We start from the raw sequence: 23,043 nt of genomic DNA, 5'->3' as shown, positions 1-23,043 counted from the left end.
TTGTTGACCCAAAACATGTTGACTGACTTTGCCTGACCTCTGCCTTGTTTGCATTCTCTTTTGGCATCCTTGCTTGTCTTCTATTCTGCCCTTTTTTGCTTTTTTTTCTTCACTTTTAAAATTGACTTTCTTTTTTAACTTTTTTTTTTTTATTTAAGTATTATTATAAATTTTATTATAAAGTATGTTATTTTTGTTTTCCTTTTTTCCCCCATCCAAAAAAAAACCTCATCCAAAAACCTCAACACAACCTCCATCACAAACCTCCATCATTTCAAATTCCATTCCCAAAATTCTCTCATCATTAAATCATCATCTCTTTAATTTAATCATTATCATCCATCTCTTCCCATTCTCTTTGTTTCCTCCATTTCTTATTTTTATTCCCTATCTATAACTATTTTCTATATTTTTATCTTTTCTTTGTCTCTCTAGCTTTTTAGTCTTTCTTTTATCTCCTTCTTCTCTCACTACTATATCTTTCTTCCTTCTATCTCATTTCTCTCTCTACCCCTTCACTCCTTTCTTCTTTCTCTCCTTTTTGTTTTTTCCAATTTGTTATTTCTTACCTCTTTCTCCTTTTACCTTTCCTTCCTCTTTCTCCTTCCAATCTTTCTCTTCTCCTTCCTTTCCCTCCCCCCATCCCCCCCACTCCCAAGTTTTCCCCTCCCTTTCCATTCCCCATCCAACATCCTTCCTCCCTCCTCCTCCTCTCCTCCCTTCCCTCCTTCTATCTTATCTCTTCTATCTTATCTCTTCTCTATCTATATCTTCCATCTTATCTGTTCTATTATCTGTTACTATATCTAACTTTATGTTTACTTTACCACTTACACACACACTTGCATGGCTATACACTTAACACTACACACACCACCGCTGCATGCCGGGAACCACTTGCGCATGGTTGCACACACACTATCACTACACCCATACATGCGTAGGTAGTAGCGCGCGTGTTATAGATATCATTTGAATCCATATTATCAAGTGAATCAATTTTCATAGGGTGTTATTTCTTTTTTGTTGTCTCCTTTACCCTCCCTATCATCTCCTTGGCAGCTTTTTTTCTTGCTTGAACAAAACTTACTTTTAAGATTAATCTCCCATACCTAAATTCTGAATTTGTAAAATTCCATGACCATTCATCACATCTCAAATTAGTCAATTTGAGCAGTTTATACAAGTCCTCAATATACAATATACAATCCTAATTCACAAAGTCAAAATCAACATAATATATACATGAAATCACCTAACTATCACATGTAATTCCAACTACTAATTCACATACACTTCCATTAATCCATCAATACCATAATTCACCAATTAAATTCATGGAATTTAGCACTCTTCTTAGTTCATCAAGGTTGCCAAAAATCACTAATTGCCAAAGTCTTCAACATTTGTTTCAAACCCCCCAATTCAAATGCTCAATCACAAATACACATGAAATTAATTTGCTAGGGCATTGAATCACCTTAATAAACATCATTTTCCATCAAATATATGTAAAAATAAACCACACACACTTGACTTGCATGGCTGCCGAATTTAGGTCACACCCAATACTCATCAAATTTTCCAAATTTCTCAATAATTCAACTCACCATAACATCAATTCCAAGTTTAATTAAGCAAAGGGAAGAAAATAAACACTTACCTATTTTGAAACTTGCTAAAAACTCACAAAATCTTCTTCTTTTTTTGCTCCCTATAATCTGCCCAAGGTGTGGTGATCAACTTTAATGAAGTGAGTTAGAAGAATCATGGCTTGAAGATGGACCATTGAAGCTTGCATGCTTGGCCGGCCATGGAGGTTTGGGAGAGAATTTGATTTCGGCTTGGAAGAAGAATGAAGAAGATGAAGATTGTTTAGTGGAGAAATCTGTCCTTAAGTGACCTTATATATGTCCACAATCTTCCACTAACTTAGATTAATAATATTATAATTAAACTTTTAATTATCCCAATTTATACCCCTTTAATTTCCCTTAATTATACTACACATATGATTTTAAATTTTTATGGAATTTTCAAAATTTAATACTACTTATTTTTAATGGACATTTAGGTCAAAAGTCAACTCTAGGTGCCTAATGACCAAAATACCCCTCTTCGGGTTGTATTTCAAATTTTTCGGTACTATCGATTAAGTCCTTGACCTGCCGATTTCTTTAATTTTTGTTTCGTTTGTACTGATTTACTAAATTTTCTTTGACATTTTCATTATCAATTATATCTCAATAGACATTTAATTATGTCCTGAAAATATTTCCCAGGGCTACCCGTGGTCCAAGGATCGATAACAGTCTTCACAGTAACTTCCCGGTGCGATCACCCATCGCTACGGTTTCGGCTCGTTTAACCTAGTTACATTTCATCTCTCTTATTTTTCTTTAATTTTTCTTATCATTTATGTCATCATTTAATGTCTCCTCACTATCATTGAAATGTAGTTCCAGACATCCTGACTATCCGGACCGACATTAGTCACCAGAACAGTCGAATGTACGGACTAGCTAAAGTGAGGGTGTTACAATTCTTCCCCTCTAAATAAAAATTTCGTCCTCGAAATTTACCTGATGCAAATGGTCAAGGAATCTGCTACTTCCTTGCTTCTCCACATCCTTGTGTTGCCTGATCAATGTCTGGGTTTGGTTCCTCCTGGGCTTCCATGGCATATACCTGTGGTGCCACTCTAGTTTCGGGCCTTTCGACCGTCTCAGAAATAGCCTTCTGTGAAATCTTAGCCGCCTCTGCTCTACAAGGTTTTCTACCCCTTTGCATTGTGGGGGCAGGTCTATCAGCTTGTACTGGAGCTGTTAAATCACTCCTCTGGGAGCAATCTCTTATGAAATGATCTGTAGCTCTACACTTGAAACACTCTCCCTTTAATAGTCGACACTCCCCTCTATGTCTCCTACCACAATGTGTACATTCTGGCATTGGGGCTGATTCCCTTGTTACTATGCCCAGGGAGCTAGCTACAGATATCCCAAACTAGCCTCTCTAGTCCTGTGTCTGGTCTTGTGAATCTTTAAGCTTTTTACTATTAGTCGGTATACTTGACTGCCCTGATCCAACTTCCCTCTTACGCTGCCTATCTTTCCTGCTCTGTTCACTTGCTCTGACCCTCTCAACCTTCAGTGCAGCTTCAACTAACTTTGTAAAGTCAATAATCCCCAAAGCTGTTACCATGAGCTTGATGTTATCATTCAGTCCCTCTTCAAATCTCCTACACCTCTCAGCCTCAATGGGGATTATCTCGCTCCCATAGTGGCTTAGTCTGACAAATTCTCTTTCATACTCAGCCACTGATAGCTGCCTCTGCCTCTGCCTTAAACTAATGAACTCTCATCTTCTTTCTTCCAAATATACCTTGCCCACATACTTCTTTCTGAACTCTCTGAGGAAGAAGTCCTAGGTTATCTGCTCTGGTTGAACCTCACTGGATACTGTCCCACCATTGGTACGCATCATCTTGGAGCAGCGACACAACACCTTCCAGGTTTTGATCTGGGGTGCAGTGAAGTTGCTTTAGGACCCTTTCGGTTCTATCCAATCAGTTCTCAGCTGCCACTGAGTCATCTTCTCTCTTACCCAGGAAATCCACAACTCTAAACTTTTTGAGCTTCTCCAGATGAGATTTCTGCTGTGGAGGTGGTGACGGTGGCATAGCTCCTGCTATCTGTCTAAAAAATTCGGTCATTTGCTGAAATATAGCCTGCGGAGACTGTGCAAGTGCCTCTGGTGCTGGTGGAGCAGGTTCCCCCCTATCTCTAGCCTCAGTCATAGGTGGAGCATGACTCTCCACTTCTTCGTCTATTGCTCGTTGCGATATTGAATCTATATTCTAATCAAAATAACCAAAACAATATATCTGCATTAGAGTCACCTCAACACTTATAAATGCAATGCATGGTATGTAATCTATCTAGACCCAGAAACGCCTAAACCGTGCTCTGATGCCACTAAATGTAACACCTCTCACTCGTCTACAATGTAGCCGAGCAAGACGTGTCACACGGAGTGCTGAAACACCTTATCTGATCTTATTATATTTTCTAAATACTCATTTTGGATTTAAATAGCCTTTGTGTAAAATTCACATCATTTTTTGTTATTATTTCAAACTTTGATAAAACTGAGTCTGCGCAATTTTTAAGGAGAATCTGGCAGAGTGCCGACTGTAATTTGGACAAAACAGTTCTTCTACACTTGTCAAAAACAATTTCAATATAATAGACTCAAATTTTCAATCTCATTATTTCTCAACACAGTCTCAAAATTACTCAGAAATCTCAACAGATTATTAAAATCTCAATAATTCAGTCATATAAATTCCACAGTTTCATACAGTCCATAATAATCTCAAATACAAAAGAAATACTCAATTTTATTTAATTACAAAATATATAAATATTACATAAACTTTAAGTTTCATAATTTCACAAAGTACGTGGCAAAACCCTAAAACTGCTACAAAATACAAAATACAACATCCGCCTAATGCCCTACCATGTATGCAATGTAGTGTAGGTGACTCTGGACTCCTGTGCAGATCTGACTGATCACCTTGCCGTAGGTGTGCTGGGCTCCCCAGCGGTATCTCCAGTACCTACGCGTAGCAAAAGCAACGCGCTAAGCAATACTGCTTAGTGGTGCCATTATAAAAGAGAAATAGACTAAACTAAAATAAAATAATTGCTTATGCAGTTATGATCTAATATCTCTTACAGACTGATATTTCAGTAATTTTTTATAAGGTTATTAATTTAATACTTTTTATGTCTTTATTTAGTAATATTTTATTTAGGCTTAATTTAGCTGCCCCAAGTGACCTAGACAGCTGACCGGATTGGATAAACGGGTAAATAGGCACTGGGTACCAAGTACTTCGGGCCATCACACCATCGGTCATAAAGTATCTCCCGGTGTGTAGACAGAATGACTAATAAGACATATAAGCAATCAGGCATAAAGTCAAGTATATCAGCATAATCAGAATAGCCACAGGCTATATTATCATAGAATGACATAACAGGCCATAAAATACAGAATGGCATAATAGGCCGTGAAATATAGAATTGCGTGAGGCCATATACTGCTATCAGAACCCTATTGGCATGCCAACCTATCCAAACCAATTATACTAGGCAATACTAGGGTATGTTACAAAATTTAATGTGTAATTTTTTGTATTTAATTTTCATTGGTTACTAATCATTTCACTAGTCAATCCATAATGTTGACTTTTCATACTAGTCAATCAAAATGTTGATTTTTCATACAGAATAGGTAAATTAGTTTTAATGTTACCTATATGTCACATTTTACATTCCACATGTGTTGGTATTTATTGTCAATTCCATTTCTAAACTTATTGCATTTTATTGCAATATTTCAGATTTGGTATACTGTCTTGATCTAGCTGATTGACTTTATTCCCTTGATTTCTGGGTTCTGGTCAAAAGAGCAATATTATAGGTCTATGTCTTGTTGAGATTTTGGCACTGATTTCAGGTCATTTGGAGTTTTTTGGATCAAGTTATGGTTATTTTAGCAAAGCTGGACAGATTGCCTCTGTTTGGCAAATTTTAGGTCAAATTCAATTTTGGCATATTTGATACCTCAACTTGTGCAAGTAAATTGACTTGGTTAATGACATTTTTGGGCTTTGTAATCTTCACAAAAGTTGTTGCCTTATGTCTAATCTTTCTTATGGTATAAATTTCAGGTCATTTGGACCTGTTTTGAGTAAGTTATGGCCAATTGAGTGGCTACTGTTCATATGGTCGAATTCTGGGTTTGCAAATTACCAATTCCGGATTAAGTCAAATTTGAGGTCATTTTCTGGACAGAATTTTGGCAAGGTTTCTACATGAAAGTTGGCTCATTTTATGTCTAGTTTTATCTTCAATTGGTCTCATACCAATTGGGGTCACACAAGTTAGGTTATTATCCCAAACACATTATGCCCTCAATCAATTCCTCAAATACTAAACATTACACATTCCAATTCCTATTCCTTAATCTCCCATACCTAAATTCTGAATTTGTAACATTCCATGACCATTCATCACATCTTAAATTAGTCAATTTGAGCAGTTTATACAAATCCCCAATATACAATATACAACCCTAATTCACAAAGTCAAAATCAACATAATATATACATGAAATCACCTAACTATTACATGTAATTCCAACTACTAATTCACATACACTTCCATTAATCCATCAATACCATAATTCACCAATTAAATTCATGGAATTTAGCACTCTTCTTAGTTCATCAAGGCTGCCAAAAATCACCAATTGCCAAAGTCTTCAACATTTCTTTCAAACCCCCCAATTCAAATGCTCAATCACAAATACACACCTCTGTTTGGCAAATTTTAGGTCAAATTCAATTTTGGCATATTTGATACCTCAACTTGTGCAAGTAAATTGACTTGGTTAATGACATTTTTGGGCTTTGTAATCTTTACAAAAGATGTAGCCTTATGTCTAATCTTTCTTATGGTATAAATTTCAGGTCATTTGGACCTGTTTTGAGTAAGTTATGGCCAATTGAGTGGCTACTGTTCATATGGTCAAATTTTGGGTTTGCAAATTACCAATTCCGGATTAAGTCAAATTTGAGGTCATTTTCTGGACAGAATTTTGGCAAGGTTTCTACATGAAAGTTGGCTCATTTTATGTCTAGTTTTATCTTCAATTGGTCTCATACCAATTGGGTTCACACAAGTTAGGTTATTGTCCCAAACACATTCTGCCCTCAATCAATTCCTCAAATACCAAACATTACACATTCCAATTCCTATTCCTTAATCTCCCATACCTAAATTCTGAATTTGTAACATTCCATGACCATTAATCACATCTTAAATTAGTCAATTTGAGCAGTTTATACAAGTCCCCAATATACAATATACAACCCTAATTCACAAAGTCAAAATCAACATAATATATACATGAAATCACCTAACTATTACATGTAATTCCAACTACTAATTCACATACACTTCCATTAATCCATCAATACCATAATTCACCAATTAAATTCATGGAATTTAGCACTCTTCTTAGTTCATCAAGGCTGCCAAAAATCACCAATTGCCAAAGTCTTCAACATTTCTTTCAAACCCCCCAATTCAAATGCTCAATCACAAATACACACCTCTGTTTGGCAAATTTTAGGTCAAATTCAATTTTGGCATATTTGATACCTCAACTTGTGCAAGTAAATTGACTTGGTTAATGACATTTTTGGGCTTTGTAATCTTTACAAAAGATGTAGCCTTATGTCTAATCTTTCTTATGGTATAAATTTCAGGTCATTTGGACCTGTTTTGAGTAAGTTATGGCCAATTGAGTGGCTACTGTTCATATGGTCAAATTTTGGGTTTGCAAATTACCAATTCCGGATTAAGTCAAATTTGAGGTCATTTTCTGGACAGAATTTTGGCAAGGTTTCTACATGAAAGTTGGCTCATTTTATGTCTAGTTTTATCTTCAATTGGTCTCATACCAATTGGGTTCACACAAGTTAGGTTATTGTCCCAAACACATTCTGCCCTCAATCAATTCCTCAAATACCAAACATTACACATTCCAATTCCTATTCCTTAATCTCCCATACCTAAATTCTGAATTTGTAACATTCCATGACCATTCATCACATCTTAAATTAGTCAATTTGAGCAGTTTATACAAGTCCCCAATATACAATATACAACCCTAATTCACAAAGTCAAAATCAACATAATATATACATGAAATCACCTAACTATTACATGTAATTCCAACTACTAATTCACATACACTTCCATTAATCCATCAATACCATAATTCACCAATTAAATTCATGGAATTTAGCACTCTTCTTAGTTCATCAAGGCTGCCAAAAATCACCAATTGCCAAAGTCTTCAACATTTCTTTCAAACCCCCCAATTCAAATGCTCAATCACAAATACACATGAAATTAATTTGCTAGGGCATTGAATCACCTTAATGAACATCATTTTCCATCAAATATATGTAAAAATAAACCACACACACTTGACTTGCATGGCTGCCGAATTTAGGTCACACCCAATACTCATCAAATTTTCCAAATTTCTCAATAATTCAACTCACCATAACATCAATTCCAAGTTTAATTAAGCAAAGGGAAGAAAATAGACACTTACATGTTTTGAAGCTTGCTAAAAACTCACAAAATCTTCTTTTTTTTGCTCCCTATAATCTGCCCAAGGTGTGGTGATCAACTTTAATGAAGTGAGTTAGAAGAATCATGGCTTGAAGATAGACCATTGAAGCTTGCATGCTTGGCCGGCCATGGAGGTTTGGGAGAGAATTTGATTTCGGCTTGGAAGAAGAATGAAGAAGATGAAGATTGTTTAGTGGAGAAATCTGTCCTTAAGTGACCTTATATATGTCCACAATCCTCCACTAACTTAGATTAATAATATTATAATTAAACTTTTAATTATCCCAATTTATACCCCTTTAATTTCCCTTAATTATACTACACATATGATTTTAAATTTTTATGGAATTTTCAAAATTTAACACTACTTGTTTTTAATTGACATTTAGGTCAAAAGTCAACTCTAGGTGCCTAATGACCAAAATGCCCCTCTTCGGGTTGTATTTCAAATTTTTCAGTACTACCGATTAAGTCCTTGACCCTCCGATTTCTGTAATTTTCGTTTTCGTCTGTACCGATTTACTAAATTTCCTGACATTTTCAATGTCAATTATACCTCAATAGACATTTAATTATGTCCCGAAAATATTTCCTAGGGTTCACCGCGGTCCAGGGATCAGCAACGGTCTTCACCGTAACTTCCCGGTGCATTCACCTATCGCTACGGTTCCGACTAGTTTAACTTAGTTACATTTCATCTCTTTTATTTTTCCTTAATTTTTCTTATCATTTATTTCATCATTTTATGTCTCCTCACTATCATTGAAATGTAGTTCTAGACATTTTGACTGTTCGGACTGACATTAGTCACCGGAACAGTCGAATGTACAGACTAGCTAAAGTGAGGGTGTTACAGTCTCGCATGTGACTTCAAAGGAATAAGTAGCCGACATGTTCACTAAAGGATTAAGCAGCAAGATATTCCATACTCTAGTTTTCAAGTTAGGTATGTGTGATATACACAAACCAACTTGAGGGGAGTGTTGGAATACGTTTGTTAAAGTCCCTGTTTTTGTAGAAGTTTTAGTTCTTTCAGTTATCTTCCTCCTTTCATTTCCTAATTAGTCTAGAATTCCTATTGTATCTAGATTTCTAGTGTATAAATAGGAAGAGTGTGTAAAGCATGTTTATACTGAAAAATACAATAATATATACTGATTTTTCTCAAAAACCAGTCAGTTCAACACTTTTGAAGTATTTCGTTATTTCTTTCCTTTGCAATACCTAGGAAATGGGCTAGAAATACAAGTTCAAAATCGCAAGCTTTTTTCTTCTCATGAGATTCTTCCTTGTGAAAAGAAAATCATGTTACGAAATATTTGTTTGGCTGTTTTTTCTTTCTCTCAGCATGATGCAACACCACTTGCATGTTTTAACTTGCTTTTAAATTCCTTCACCCTCATAGGTGATTCTGACTGGTTATAATGACAAACTGAGGACCTTGCTGGAAAATGTCATTGGAAAAATTGCAAAATTTTATGTGAATCCTGACAGGTTTGCTGTGATTAAGGTATTAACTAAGAATACTTATTCTCAAATTCTTTCAACTTTTTTACATTAAAATTGCTGTATTTTCTTCAGAATATATTGCAAACATGCATGCTTCTGTACTAAACTGATTTTGAGGTGAAGTGGAAAACTTGAAAACCAACATGATTGGGGAAGACATTGCTTATTTGTTCATAGAAATATGGCTGGCCCACCCTTCTCTCAACTTGAAACCAAGCCACATCTATACTAGACATAAAATTATGGACAGATAGGGAAACATTTGAATGGACTAAAGTTCACGGCTTTGGTACAATATTTAGAAGAATTCAGAAAAGGACTAATTAATATAATAAGATAAAATTAAGCCTACAATAATACTGAACCTTAGGTATAATCCTATTTAATATATATACACACAGACACATACACTGGACACTCACCCGCGCAGATATTTTTAATTTTTTTAAAATTAGTAATAGAATAAATAATAAAAATATAGTATTTAAATTTAGAAAAAATATTAATTAAAAATGTACAAAAAAATCTTAAATTTTACATATCTTGTAAATATTTATGGAAACCTTTGTTCATCATCTCTACTTTGTTTTTACTGTAACTTTCAAGCTATGATGATGGAGGTTTATATTTAGATTGGCTTTTTTTCTACTAAAATTTAGTAGAATTATTTTTTCCATAGTAATTTTTCTTGGTATTGTGACTATGGCTTTTATATGTCACTGTTATATTCATTAAGTATTTTTCATTTTACTTGTCATTAGCCTATTTATCATCCTATCATACTTACGTTGTGACCTTATTTCATAACTCATTTTTATAATAATATTTATATAGATTTTAGGTTAAGAACTAAGAATTGAAAATAAGTGATTAGTTAATATGACCATAAATTTACTAAGACCAATAAATTTTATTTAATATATACACATTAGTTATTAACATTTACTGATAAAATATAGCTAAAAAATATAAAAATAAGCTGCATTAAAATTATGGGCAATCACTTAGTTATTTGATTGTATTATTAATTAATTACACTTAGCAGTTCTAAATTTAAGAATTTTTTGTAATTATAATTCATAAATGTAGATATATCTTACTTTTATTTAAATTTTTATATTAAGTATTAATAAACTGTAAAGTCACGTATTAGTTAGTAGTATTCATAAGACTAATGAAATTTATTTAATGTATACATATTAATAATTATTAATGATTAAAATTTGCATATTTGCAATTATAATTAATAAATATAAATTATATCAATTTTATTTTAATTTTTATGTTAAGTATTAAGAAATTATAAAGTCACATATTAATTAGTGGTAGTAATATATACATATTAATATATGCATATTAATTATTATTAATGATAAAAATATTAATTATTATATATATATCCAAAAAGTGCTAAAGACTGTTAGCATAGTTTGATTGTTAAGCTTGGAATTGCCTCCGCCAATATGGTTTAAGTTAATTTGGCTTGGTTCCCCCCGCTTTACATTTTCTTCATTTTAGTTGTTTCCACTAAAATGGGAATCAAAAACTCAATTATCCTAAAAAGTCACATATTAATTAGTAGTAGTAATAGGATTAATAAATTTTATTTAATATATACATATTAATTAATATTAATGATAAAAATGTATATTTTTTGCAATTATAATTTGTAAATATAGATATATATTAATTTTATTTAAATTTTTATGTCAAATATTAAGAAACTAAAAAATTACATTTTAAATAGTGGCAATAATAAGATAGGGGTAAAATAGACAAATGAAAAAAATATCATAGAATGTCACTCGTCACTTTTAGGTGAACTTATTTTAGAGACCAGGTTTATTAGAATTTTATAGATCTAGATATAGATATGCCAAGTTGTGCCCAAAGCTTGTGGCAGTATTACGAGACCAGAATTTCTTTCTTCCTTCCTTCAAAAAGAGAAGACAGTCATTTGTTTTTGGGTGCCTGTATAGGTAGCACATTCATCAACACTGTCTAGGGTGTGAAAATTAATCAAGGAGTGGATGAAATTGGTGTTGACAGTCTATATATTATTTATCAGGAAAAGTTGAGAAAGGACTATGAAAATAACAAGTTTGAACAACCCTACGAGCAAGCTATGTACTATTGCTATTTATTGCTATGCGACCAGAAATGGCCATGGATGGAAAAACTAGAAGTTCTTCCTCATCTTGAAGCTGAAGATCTTATAAAGTTTACTCCCATGATGCTCTCAAGGGCATTCCTAGAGTGCTACATAGCAGGTCTTTTAGTCTTGATTACTTTCTTGAAAGCTCTAGGATTACTATGATTCTTGTCTTTGATTTATTTAATCTTATTTAATTTCAGGTAACATTGAATGCAGTGAGGCAGAGTCCATAATTCAGTATGTTGAAGATGTTTTCTTCAAGGGTCCAAACCCTATATGCCAACCTTTATTCCCATCCCAGCATTTGACAAATAGGGTTATCAAGCTTGAAAGGGGTATGAGTTATGTCTACCCTATCAAAGGCTTGAATCCAAGTAATGAGAACTCTGCTCTAGTACATTATATTCAGGTAACAACATATGTTAATCACTCTGGTCTTGCCTGGTTACATCTTTTATCCTTATTGTAAACCATTTTTGTTATGAGGAAGTAAGTTTTTTTACTATCACCTATGCTTGCATTTTCTTCCTACCTCTCCTTTTTCTCATCAATTACTTCAACATGAGGAGAAAATTTTAAATATCTTAATCAGATTTGTGTTTTAACAGATGTTGCATTCTTGATGTTTCTTTGGTTTCCTGCAAATATAGTATTTTAATAAATTAATTAATATTGTTACTCAACTATATCATTTCCCCAATTCATATCTTCACTAATTTTCTAGGCTTTATGAAACTTAAGCACAAAATACTCGTCAACTTAGATAGGAGCCTAAACTTGAAATTGCTAAAACAAAAGTAATAGAACATATATTTCCATAAATTCTAATGCATATGATTCATCCTACTCAAAAAATTATTGATCAAACCTTTTCATTTTTTTCTTTTCCTCAATAAAATGTGAATGCCTTATTGGTTCTGATGGTTCCACCATTTGCTGGGATGTTTTGTTCAGATTTTGTTATTATCTTAATGGTGGGATTAATGTGTGAGTGTTCATTGACCATAAAACCTACTTGGAGAATCAGGGATTATGTTAAAAGCTCAAGGACTCATTCCCTTCAATTTGGGTCCTGTCCTTTAGAGGTTGGAACATTCAATGGTACTTGATGGAAAGACTACTGTTTTGGTTGAGATGTTATTCGGTACAGTTTTAACAGAGAAGGGGAAAATTTTTCAATTTCTTCTTTGTCTGGACAGAGTCTGCAACTAATAAATTTCCTCTTCTATTTCATTCTTTTCTTCTCTTTACCATACTATGATCTATCTGGACATTCTTTAATTGGCCTACTTTGCTTGCTTTTGCTGAGTTTATTGTTTCTGAAATCATTTATTCCTATGATCTTTACCAGGCCGTTTGATTTGACTAAAAGATTTTATTTTTGGTAGAGAGAATGATGTAGTTGCTGAATCCATTTGATTGAATTATCTAGGTTCATCAAGATGAATTTATGCTGAATGTGAAACTTCAGCTTTTTACTCTAATTGCAACGCAACCAACCTTCCAACAGCTGAGAACAGTTGAACAACTTGGGTACATTACTCACCTCACACGGAGGTATGCAAAAGTCTATTTTCCCTAAACATTTCATGAAACTTCAAATAACTATAATGCAGTTGAACTTATCAAACTATGCAGGAATGATTACGGTATTCGTGGATTACAATTTATCGTTCAATCTACAGTAAAGGTATGCTGCAATTTTTTTGTGTGAATTTCCACCATATTCTAAATTGATCTTGGTGAACTGGACAGGATCCGGGGTATATTGATTTGAGAGTCGAGGCATTCCTCAGGTTGTTTGAAAATAAAATTTATGAGATGACTGATGTGGAGTTCAAGGTGAGATCAGAGATAATAGTCTCAGAGTACCCTTTTTTTTTCTGCATATTTATTTGGACTTCATCTTGAAGTACTTGATCACACTATCTGAACACAACAAAATTTATTGAGAGGTCCAATTACGACACACAAATGAACATGCACAGCCTAAACAGGACATGATATAAACTAGTTTAAAGATAAATTCCTTAATGACTAGTTAGAGTTTACTTGAATATATTTAGATATAAATCCAAAATAATCATGACTATGGACATGAACATTATCTTGAACCCACCTCTGCACAATATAAGTCAACAGTATTCTTATGGCCTAGTATGAAGATAACTTAAAAATTTCTCTTAATTGCTATGTTGAATGTGCAAGTAGTTACCATGTCCTAATAGTTGTTTTAGAGACTGCTGAATTAACAGTATGAGGACCATTATGCTATCTATCTTTAAGATTCTCATATTAGTAACCTAAATGATAGTCATAAAAATTAGTGGTTATAGTATTGGTTGTTCAATTCATTTTTAAAGTTCTACAAACAATGAGAAGAACATTTTCATGTGGCCTGAAATTGAAATGATTACTAGCTCATCAACAGCACTTTAGCATATTGGTTTGGTTGTTGAATTAACTCGTCTTAAGATAGCTCGCATACTGAGCTGAGTTTCGGCCAATAATTACAATATCTTATGCATAGCAAGAGGGGCACTAACGATTAATTAACATCATTATTATTTGTTTATTATCTGAACAATTTGTTTCAAGACCAACTGGACCTTTTGGTGAGTCATCAGTAAAGTTTAGATTTTGAAAGGATTGCCCATTGCCACCTTCCATTGTAAAATAACTGATAAACTGGCTGTTGTGCAGAGCAATGTTAAGGCATTGATTGATACGAAACTTGAGAAGCACAAGAATTTATGGGAAGAATCTGGATTTTATTGGCATGAGATTGTTGTTGGGACTCTTAAGTTTGATCGCATAGAATGCGAGGTATGGGTATCATAATTGCTTTGAAACACTTCCATGATTCAAACTATTATGAATGTGGAACTTTTAGAAACTAGTAGAGTGTAACTCCCCAACCCATGCACTGTTAATCCCAAAATCCAAGAGCATGATGCAAGTTTATCCTTATGAATGGCATTAATACAGGTTGCAGCACTAGAGCGGCTCACAAAACAAGAATTTGTTGATTTTTTCGACGAATATATAAGAATTGGTGCACCCCAGAAGAGGACATTGAGCATACGTGTTTATGGCAGCCTACATTCACTCGCGTACACATCAGATACAGGTGAGCAAGCTGAGCTGAACAAGGTTCAGATAGAGGATATTTATAGTTTCAGAAGATCACAAGCTCTTCACAGTTCTTTCAAAGGATCCTTTGGTCGTACAAAGTTGTAAGGATTAAAATTATCTTCAAGTTTTAAACGAAAAACATTGATGTATAAGCTTCTGCATTTCAAGTTAAATGAAATTGTGACAATAATATATCAGGAAAACAATCACCAATTGTGTTGATTGAGGACTGTAATGATGGTTCCTGCTTACGACAATCGTGAATCCCAATTCTGGATTTTATTGGGTTGTAATAATTGCTTCTTACCATAACTTGTGAGAGTTCACATATTTTATTCGTTACTTTTTCAAACTAATAATTTTTGCCTGAATGTTCATCCATCGGCTAGAGAAGCACTCACAGGTTAAAATTAGGCCTACGCCAAGTTAGACATGCCCAAGGCGTACGACTCCGTTCCCTGGGATGTTTTAATGTGATCTCACCTAATTATTTTCATTTATTAGTTTGAAATAGTTTGTTATAACAGACACGCAATCTAAAGGAATGCACACGATAGCATAATTATACAATTACTCAGAACTCTCAAACTTTAATTCTAATGTATTTTTCTATTGGCATGTATCCTCTGCCACCACTAAAAATCTTATTTTTTTATCTCAATCAGATTGCAGTGTAAAACTTTTGGATCGGGTTATAATTTTAATCTATAAGAACATATTTAAAATTTAAGTCAAAAAAATAATAAAATTATATAAATATTTATTATAATTAAAAAAATAATAATTAATATTTTTTGATCTTCTAAATGTGATTAATAATTTTGAGCAAAAGAAAACCTAAATACCGTACAACCAATATTAACGCTATTCCCTTTTTAGAAATCTGCAGCTGCTACCTATACATTATGCTAATGCTTAAATTATTGAGATTAATATCAAATTACTTATATATATATATGATTCATTTTAGATGAAAAAGAATCGATTCGTCTGACTCAAATTTACCCATATGATTTTTCATGAAACTTATAACCCTTGATTGCCAACTTAAAGCTTATAGATATGCACTTCAATGGTGAGTTTTCAATAATTAAGGAAATTTGTAATCTCTCTCAAAGTTAATCCAAATAAAGAAAATTTTCATATATCAACTATTTTATTTAATTGTGAAATTGGTGTTAATATTAGTTATTACAATTACAAGTATTTAAAGGACAATTTTTTTGCAATGAAAGTTGTGAAAGCTCGATTGTTGAATTGAATGAAATATTAATTATTTAATGATTCTTTGCTTAAATAAATTGAGGAAAATATTTTTAATAATATTGATAATAAATCACATAACATTTTTTTTAAAAATAAGAAATACTGAAAAGTTGTTATTTCATGATTTTTTTAATTTTTATTACATAAAAAATTTATATACATTATTATATTTTTTTTAATGAATAATTTATTACTATATCTAATATTTTTTTATTTGAATTGGGTAAAACAAAATTTTGTTAACGACAATTAGGACTGTGTACGGTTAAATTGAATTAAATAACCTATTAAACTAAATTTATTTTGATATTTTGATTAAATTCTAATTATTCATTAAAAATAAAATGAAAATCATACTGAATCAAAAATTAAATTTATAAATATATATTTTTATAATTTTTAAAATATATTATATTTTGTTAGTATATATATAAAATTATATTTTTATATATTTTCTTAATAATTTTAGTTATAAATATATTAAATTATTTTATAATTTTTAATTATAACTATATTGTTATACTATGCGTGCTTAATCTATAATTATATTAATAAAGATTATATAATTAATAAATAATTAAAAAATATATTATATATTTATACATTATGTTATAATATATGATTAATTTTAAATTATATATATATAATTAAATATTACATAATTTATAAATAATTAAAAAATATATTATATAATATATTAATTATTTATTTTAAAATTTAAATTATAATTTAAATATGACTTTTTATAAAAATATATGTATAAAACTATTTTAAAAATAGAAAATTAAATTCACATTATCGAATTAAATTATAACTGAACATATTAAACTAAAATCAAAACAAAAACCGAATTAAAATTACACTAAAATTTCAATTTTTAATTTCTAAACACATCACGAATTGAAACCTTAAAAAAAATAAATAAAACTTAAACAAAATACTTTTATCCAAACTTTTAAAAATTGCAAAAAAAAAAAGAAGTAATAATTTTTATCCAAACAGCTTACGCGGTAGACGAAAACAGGCGACAGTACAGTACACGAGGGAACTCTATCACAGAGGGTTCCTTCACTCCACCCTTTAACACCTTATAATTATAAGAACAACCACAGGAGAAGGAAGTTTTTCTTTCATATTTTCTCTGTGAAAGTAACCATCTTTGATCTTTCTCCTCTACTATCTTGCTCTCTCTCTGTGGAACAGAAGAAAAATGGCGGTGGGGAAAGAGGAGGTGGAGATAGTGAAGCCAAGAACGGACAAGAGAAACTACAGGAGGATAGTTCTCAAGAATTCCCTTCAGGTCCTCCTTATCAACGATGCTGAGACGGATAAGGCAAAATTTCTCCTCCTTTTAAATCTTAAAATTCTTGCTTATCGAATTCAATTTATCTAACTACTCAATTCCTAATTAATCCCCCTTCAGTGTGCTGCTTCTATGAATGTCAGTGTTGGCTCCTTCAGCTACCCTGTTGGCCTCTAAGGCCTTGCCCATTTTCAGGGTTATTCCTCGCTCTCTTTTTTCTATCTTTATATTTATAATTATGAATGATGAAGTTTTCTTTGTATTAACTTTTTAATGTGACCTTGTTTATATTTCCTTTTAAGTGATGAGTCAGAGTAGATATTCGCCTTTCAGATTCCTTTTTTATTTTTTTTTCCTTTCTTCTTTCTTTTTGGTATCTATGTTTCTGTAATTTTGTTTATTTTATTATTATTATTTTTAATTGTTGGATCTTACCACATTTGTTTTGCAGAGCATATGCTATTTTATGCGAGTGAGAAATATCCATTGGAGCAGAGAGAGCAGATTTCGGTTTAAATCAAAAAATTGAAATGAACTGAGTCAATTCGGTTCAATCGATTCGATTTTAAAATTCAATAGGTTCGGTTTGATTTATAAATTTTAATAATTTCGATTAATCAGTTCGATTCGATTATTTTCATAAAAAATAAAAAAAATTGAATCGAACTGAAATTATTAATATATATATATATAAAACCCTAAGATTTTTTAGTTTTGATTTTTAAGTTTTTTTTTTATTTTTTTGTTATTGAGATTTAATGTTGAAAATATGAAATTTTATAAAATTTAGTTTGATTGGTTTAAAACCGAACCAAACCGATATTTATCGTTTTGGTTCGATTCGGTTTTCTCTTAATAATCGGTTTGGTTCGATTTTTTAAATTTTTTATTTTCAGTTTTCGGTTTGGTTCGGTTCCGAATCGAACCGACCGTTTGCACACCCCTACATTGGAGGATAGTTTCTCCAAGTATATTACAGAGCTACTTGCTTTAATGGCTTTAAGTAATACTAGTTCTCTGCTTTGAGTTGGTATAATGAGTAGTGCTTCAACATACTATTTTTTTTTTTCAACAAGACTTCACTGCTTGCTCCTTATGTTGGTCTTTTTTTGTATCATATGCAATTTTAATTTGAAATATGCATTAGCGTTCTGAGTGTGAACTTTGTAAGTTATTGAATACTTGCTTGATCCTGGCTAAGTGGCTATGGTTTAATGGCTTAAAAGTTAGGAAAAATTACTAAGTAGTCCCTATATTTGGATAAATTTCAACAACTGTCCCTGAACTTATATAATTGTAACACTACAGTTCTTTAACTTTAAAATGTAATATAAAACCCCCTAAATTTTCAAATTTTGCATAGTAAAATTCCTCTGATTTTCAATTATTGATTTTCAGTTAGAAATTGATGTGAATAGCTCATGCATGATACTTAGTCAATATTTCTCTCTCGTCTCTTATGCAAAGTATAAAATTATTCTCTTTATGCTTGAAAAATTATTCTGTCCATAGAGAGAAAAATGATTCAATTTACACATGGCTTGAGAGAGAAAAGAGAAATACTGACTAAGATTCATACGGGAACTGTCCAGGTCAGCGTTTAACTGAAAAACTGGTAATTAGAGGTTAGAGGGATTTTACTATGCAAAAATTTAAAAGTTAATGGAGTTTTATGTTACATTTTTAAGTTGACAGACTGTAATGTTACAACTAGATAAGTTCAGAGATAGTTGTCAAAATTTATCCCCCTATATTTTAATAAAACTAATTACTTGGTATTTTGAAAAATACATTATTTAGTCCTTTTATTTTACTTCCATTAAACTATTTAGTCCCTTCGTTAAATTTTTCGCTATTTATGCTGTACAAACTACTATTTAATCCCTTTTATTTTAAGAAAACTAATTAGTTAATCCTCATAATTTCAAAAACATGACTATTTGGTCTCTTTATTTTAGTGAAACTAATTAGTTGATCAATGTATTTTGAAAAATATAGCATTTTGAAAATTATATTATTAGATAAAAATAGAAATTTTACCTTGTGGGGACTAAATCTGAATTTATATATTTTTTTAAATTTTCAATTCCTTAGATATCATTTTTATATTTTCACTACTGAAAAATAATTTTTTTTTATTACTTTCAAATTTGAGTAAACTGATTAATTTTTTTGTATAGATAATTTGTACTGTTTTTATTAACGGGTGAAAGCAAAGAGAGAATGGGGGGGAGAGGGTGCGAGCGTAGAGGAGATGCAATATGGAGAGACAGAAATAAAAGAAGACAAGAGAGAAATAAGGGGAATATTAAGGTAGTTTAATTATAAAAAATAATTATGGGACTAAATAGTTAACGGAGTCAAATTACAGGAATTAACTAATGTGTTTTTCTAAAATAGAGGAACTAACTAATTAGTTTCACTAAAATAGATGAACTAAATAGTAATTTGACTAGTATTGACTAACAGAAAAATTGACAGAGCGACTAAACAATTTAATGGAGGCAAAATACAAGGACTAAATAGTATATTTTTTAAAATATAGGGACCAAATAGTTACTTTCATTAAAATACAGAGACTAAATAGTAATTTAACCTAAAAGTTATACTGTGTTATTTCCTTAGAGTTAGTACGATGTGTAGTGCTCCAACTTTTTTTTTTCCTGATAAGGTCTTCACTGCTTACTCCTTATGTTGGTTTATCATTTGTATCATATGGAATTTGAAATTGAAATATGCATTAGTATTTCTGAGTGTGAATTATGTAAGGATTGAGTTGTAGCTTGATCCAGGCTATGGATTTTTAATGCCCTATGCAATGCTTACTATTACTTTATTACATATTTTGATGATTTCTGTTACTCAACTCCATTCTCTGTGTATTTTGTCTACCTGATCCTTAGCATGGAGGCAGCGCTAATTTCTTTTACATCTTCTGAGCACACCAATTACTATTTTGATGTCAACAATGATTATTTTGAAGATGCTTTGGACAGGTAAATCCATGTTTCCTTTTGCTGATAGTTTGTTATTTTCATCGGTACCCTCATAAGGTTTGTGAGCTTGGTTTTTTGCATGTGATGTACTGTTCAGATTTGCACAGTTCTTTATTAAACCATTAATGTCAGCTGATGCAACAACGAAAGAGATTAAGGTTGTCGATTCTGGTTAGGTTTTATGTTCAGTAGCCACTCTCTTTTATCTTTATAAAATGTTTTAATTCCCTAATGTTGTAGCTGTCCTATTGAGGATATTTGCAGATAGTATGTGCGTGCATAAGTCTGTCTGCAGAGGATATTTTTGTCTGTGTACAGAGATTAAAATTACAGAGCTTTGTGCTGGATGTTTCTATTGTGACTTTCATCTGCTTTCCCCCTTCTGTGCCCTTCTTTATTTTTCCATATTTACTTTTCTGAAAACCAATTGCATTAACCATGTGATTTGGTTAGTGGTTACTGGATGAGAGAGTTTTCTTTTTTTTAAAGTAGTGATTGATCTTACTGATGCTGGTCATGGTTAGTTTTAGTATTCTTTCCAACTTCAGTTTTGTCTGATTGGTCTGTGAGCCTTGGACTTATCTTTTGACGGAGCTGCAAAGTTTAATTTTAGCTTATTTGTCTGACACCTGGAGCTGATCTGTTTTCTGGGCAAACTATTTTTCTTGATTGAATACAGAACACATGCAGGATATTGTAGGGCTGCTATTCAAATACATTCAGCTCTTGCAGCAATCTGGTGTTAGCAAATGGATATTTGATGACGTATAGGACTATAATATGCATCATATGATGATGAATACTACTTTAAATTTCATCTTGTAAATCATAATGTTCCAAATTTATCCTGTTAATACATATGTATATGCATATGGGCTATTCACTAGAAAGAGCTCCATGTCATGGTAATTCTTGGTATTTGGAAATCCTGCTAAATCTACATGTTATCTTTAATAGAGTTCAGGTATTGAGATGTTCAGTAACGATTAAATATTTTTCCCCTATGACTTCTAGATTCATGCAAAATGAATCAGACCAACTGTTTTCATGTTCTATGTTTTCTTGCAGTTGAATGCTGATTCAGTTAATCTTATTTTCCAGTTAACAAATTAAATGTGGCAATATATTAGTTGACTTATATAAATTCAAAAACAATTGCATAAGAGAAAGGTCTTAATATATTTTTGATAGCATAATGGGTTACAAACATGTTACAATTTTGAGAGTGAAATTTTCATGATGCACATGACAGTTTTATGTTTCTCCACAGAAAATTATCTTTTTAAGAGCATTTATCATCTCTCTTTGTTAGGTTTCTACCTGATTTATAGTTATCCTTAACATTTAGTTTCAGTATTGAGGTTTATCTTTTATTTTCTTGAAGATTCTGAAACATTTTATCATTTGGATGAAGTTTGCTGCTGTTTGTGAGACAATATTTCATTATCAGGACAAAACCCCTCTGATTGATTACGTGGTCAAAATTGCATCCAATATGGAGGCACGTTTGTATTCCTTCCTTTCCATTTTTTTTAACGTGCCACCTTTTGGATTTGTATATTTTTGTTTCTTTTGGTTGACATTGTAGTTACACGATACTCAAAATGTTATTCCGGTGCAAATTGTGCTAAAATTGCTCTTATAGAAAGGTAGTTGGAAAAGTTCCTTGAAACAGCAAGCATCTTTATTTCATTACATCCTTCAAGTTATGAAAAGCAACACCCATTTGTACATTTCATTGTGTTCTGTGAGTTAGAGAGTTGTTAATTTGAGAGGTGGCTTATTGTGAGGACAAAGTGAAGATAAAAAACTTGCACCACTGGTGGGGAGGAAAGATTTTTGTTTAATGCCCCAAGCATGCAAAGCAAGCCATTATGCAAATCCATTGTTCAACGGGATCTCCGTGATTTCTATCTATACATTTGGAAGATCCTACAAGAGTCATACAGCTGTATCATTCCCTCCCTCTATTATAAATGAATTAATTATTCATGCTCAGTTAATGTCATAACAAGCCAATGTAATATTGGCACTGTATGAAATTTTGGTAAGATTTGTTCTATCTTTGGATAGTTTTCTTTATAAATTCTTTATTTCTATCTTATTTGCTTTCTCTTGCAACAATTTTCCCACTCAGCCAATAGAATTTAGAAAGCTGAGCTACCACTCAACTCAAGGTAACTAACTCCTAATCTGCAGTTTTCCATATAATGAATGCTACCGACTTGTACAGAAGGTGGCGTATTGAGGCATTTTCTTTTGATTCGTATGTGATATAAGCATGATAAGTCTTATTCTTACTTTTGGAGGTGGCTTGGGTAATTTGGAATTGCCTCTTTGATCTTTTAGAGAATTGTTGGGTTTGTCCAGATTTGGTAGAGAAGTTTGTCGGTAGAAAATGGAGAGGGCTTAGTGATGGAAAAAAGGCAGAAAAACATTGGAATTCTGCACTTTTCTATT

The 23,043-nt window shown here is 32.0% G+C and overlaps 1 protein-coding gene and 1 non-coding gene across 3 annotated transcripts in view; both read left to right on the top strand.

Moving 5' to 3' along the window:
- LOC110673582 (insulin-degrading enzyme-like 1, peroxisomal) overlaps positions 1-15,377 on the top strand; it is a 75,864-nt gene extending 60,487 nt beyond the window's left edge. The window contains exons 19-26 of one of the 2 annotated variants that reach the window (XM_058143855.1): positions 9,625-9,729; positions 11,797-11,998; positions 12,084-12,292; positions 13,316-13,440; positions 13,522-13,573; positions 13,639-13,725; positions 14,587-14,709; positions 14,872-15,377. In XM_058143855.1, coding sequence (XP_057999838.1) covers positions 9,625-9,729; positions 11,797-11,998; positions 12,084-12,292; positions 13,316-13,440; positions 13,522-13,573; positions 13,639-13,725; positions 14,587-14,709; positions 14,872-15,123 — 1,155 coding nt within the window. In that variant the 3' untranslated portion in view covers positions 15,124-15,377. The remainder of the gene's footprint in view (positions 1-9,624; positions 9,730-11,796; positions 11,999-12,083; positions 12,293-13,315; positions 13,441-13,521; positions 13,574-13,638; positions 13,726-14,586; positions 14,710-14,871) is intronic. The other variant, XM_058143856.1, reaches the window with a different exon arrangement.
- Positions 15,378-19,520: 4,143 nt separating this feature from the next.
- On the top strand, positions 19,521-22,687 carry LOC110673579 (uncharacterized). Its single transcript, XR_009147562.1, has 2 exons — positions 19,521-21,348; positions 21,998-22,687. It is a non-coding gene; the product is annotated as an uncharacterized LOC110673579 (transcript).
- The last annotated feature ends 356 nt before the right edge of the window (positions 22,688-23,043 follow it).

The sequence above is a fragment of the Hevea brasiliensis genome, chromosome 3 (genome assembly GCF_030052815.1).
Source record: "Hevea brasiliensis isolate MT/VB/25A 57/8 chromosome 3, ASM3005281v1, whole genome shotgun sequence".
Lineage (NCBI taxonomy): Eukaryota > Viridiplantae > Streptophyta > Magnoliopsida > Malpighiales > Euphorbiaceae > Hevea > Hevea brasiliensis.
Note: the sequence above shows the minus strand (reverse complement) of the source record. Positions and strands in the feature narration are given on the sequence as shown.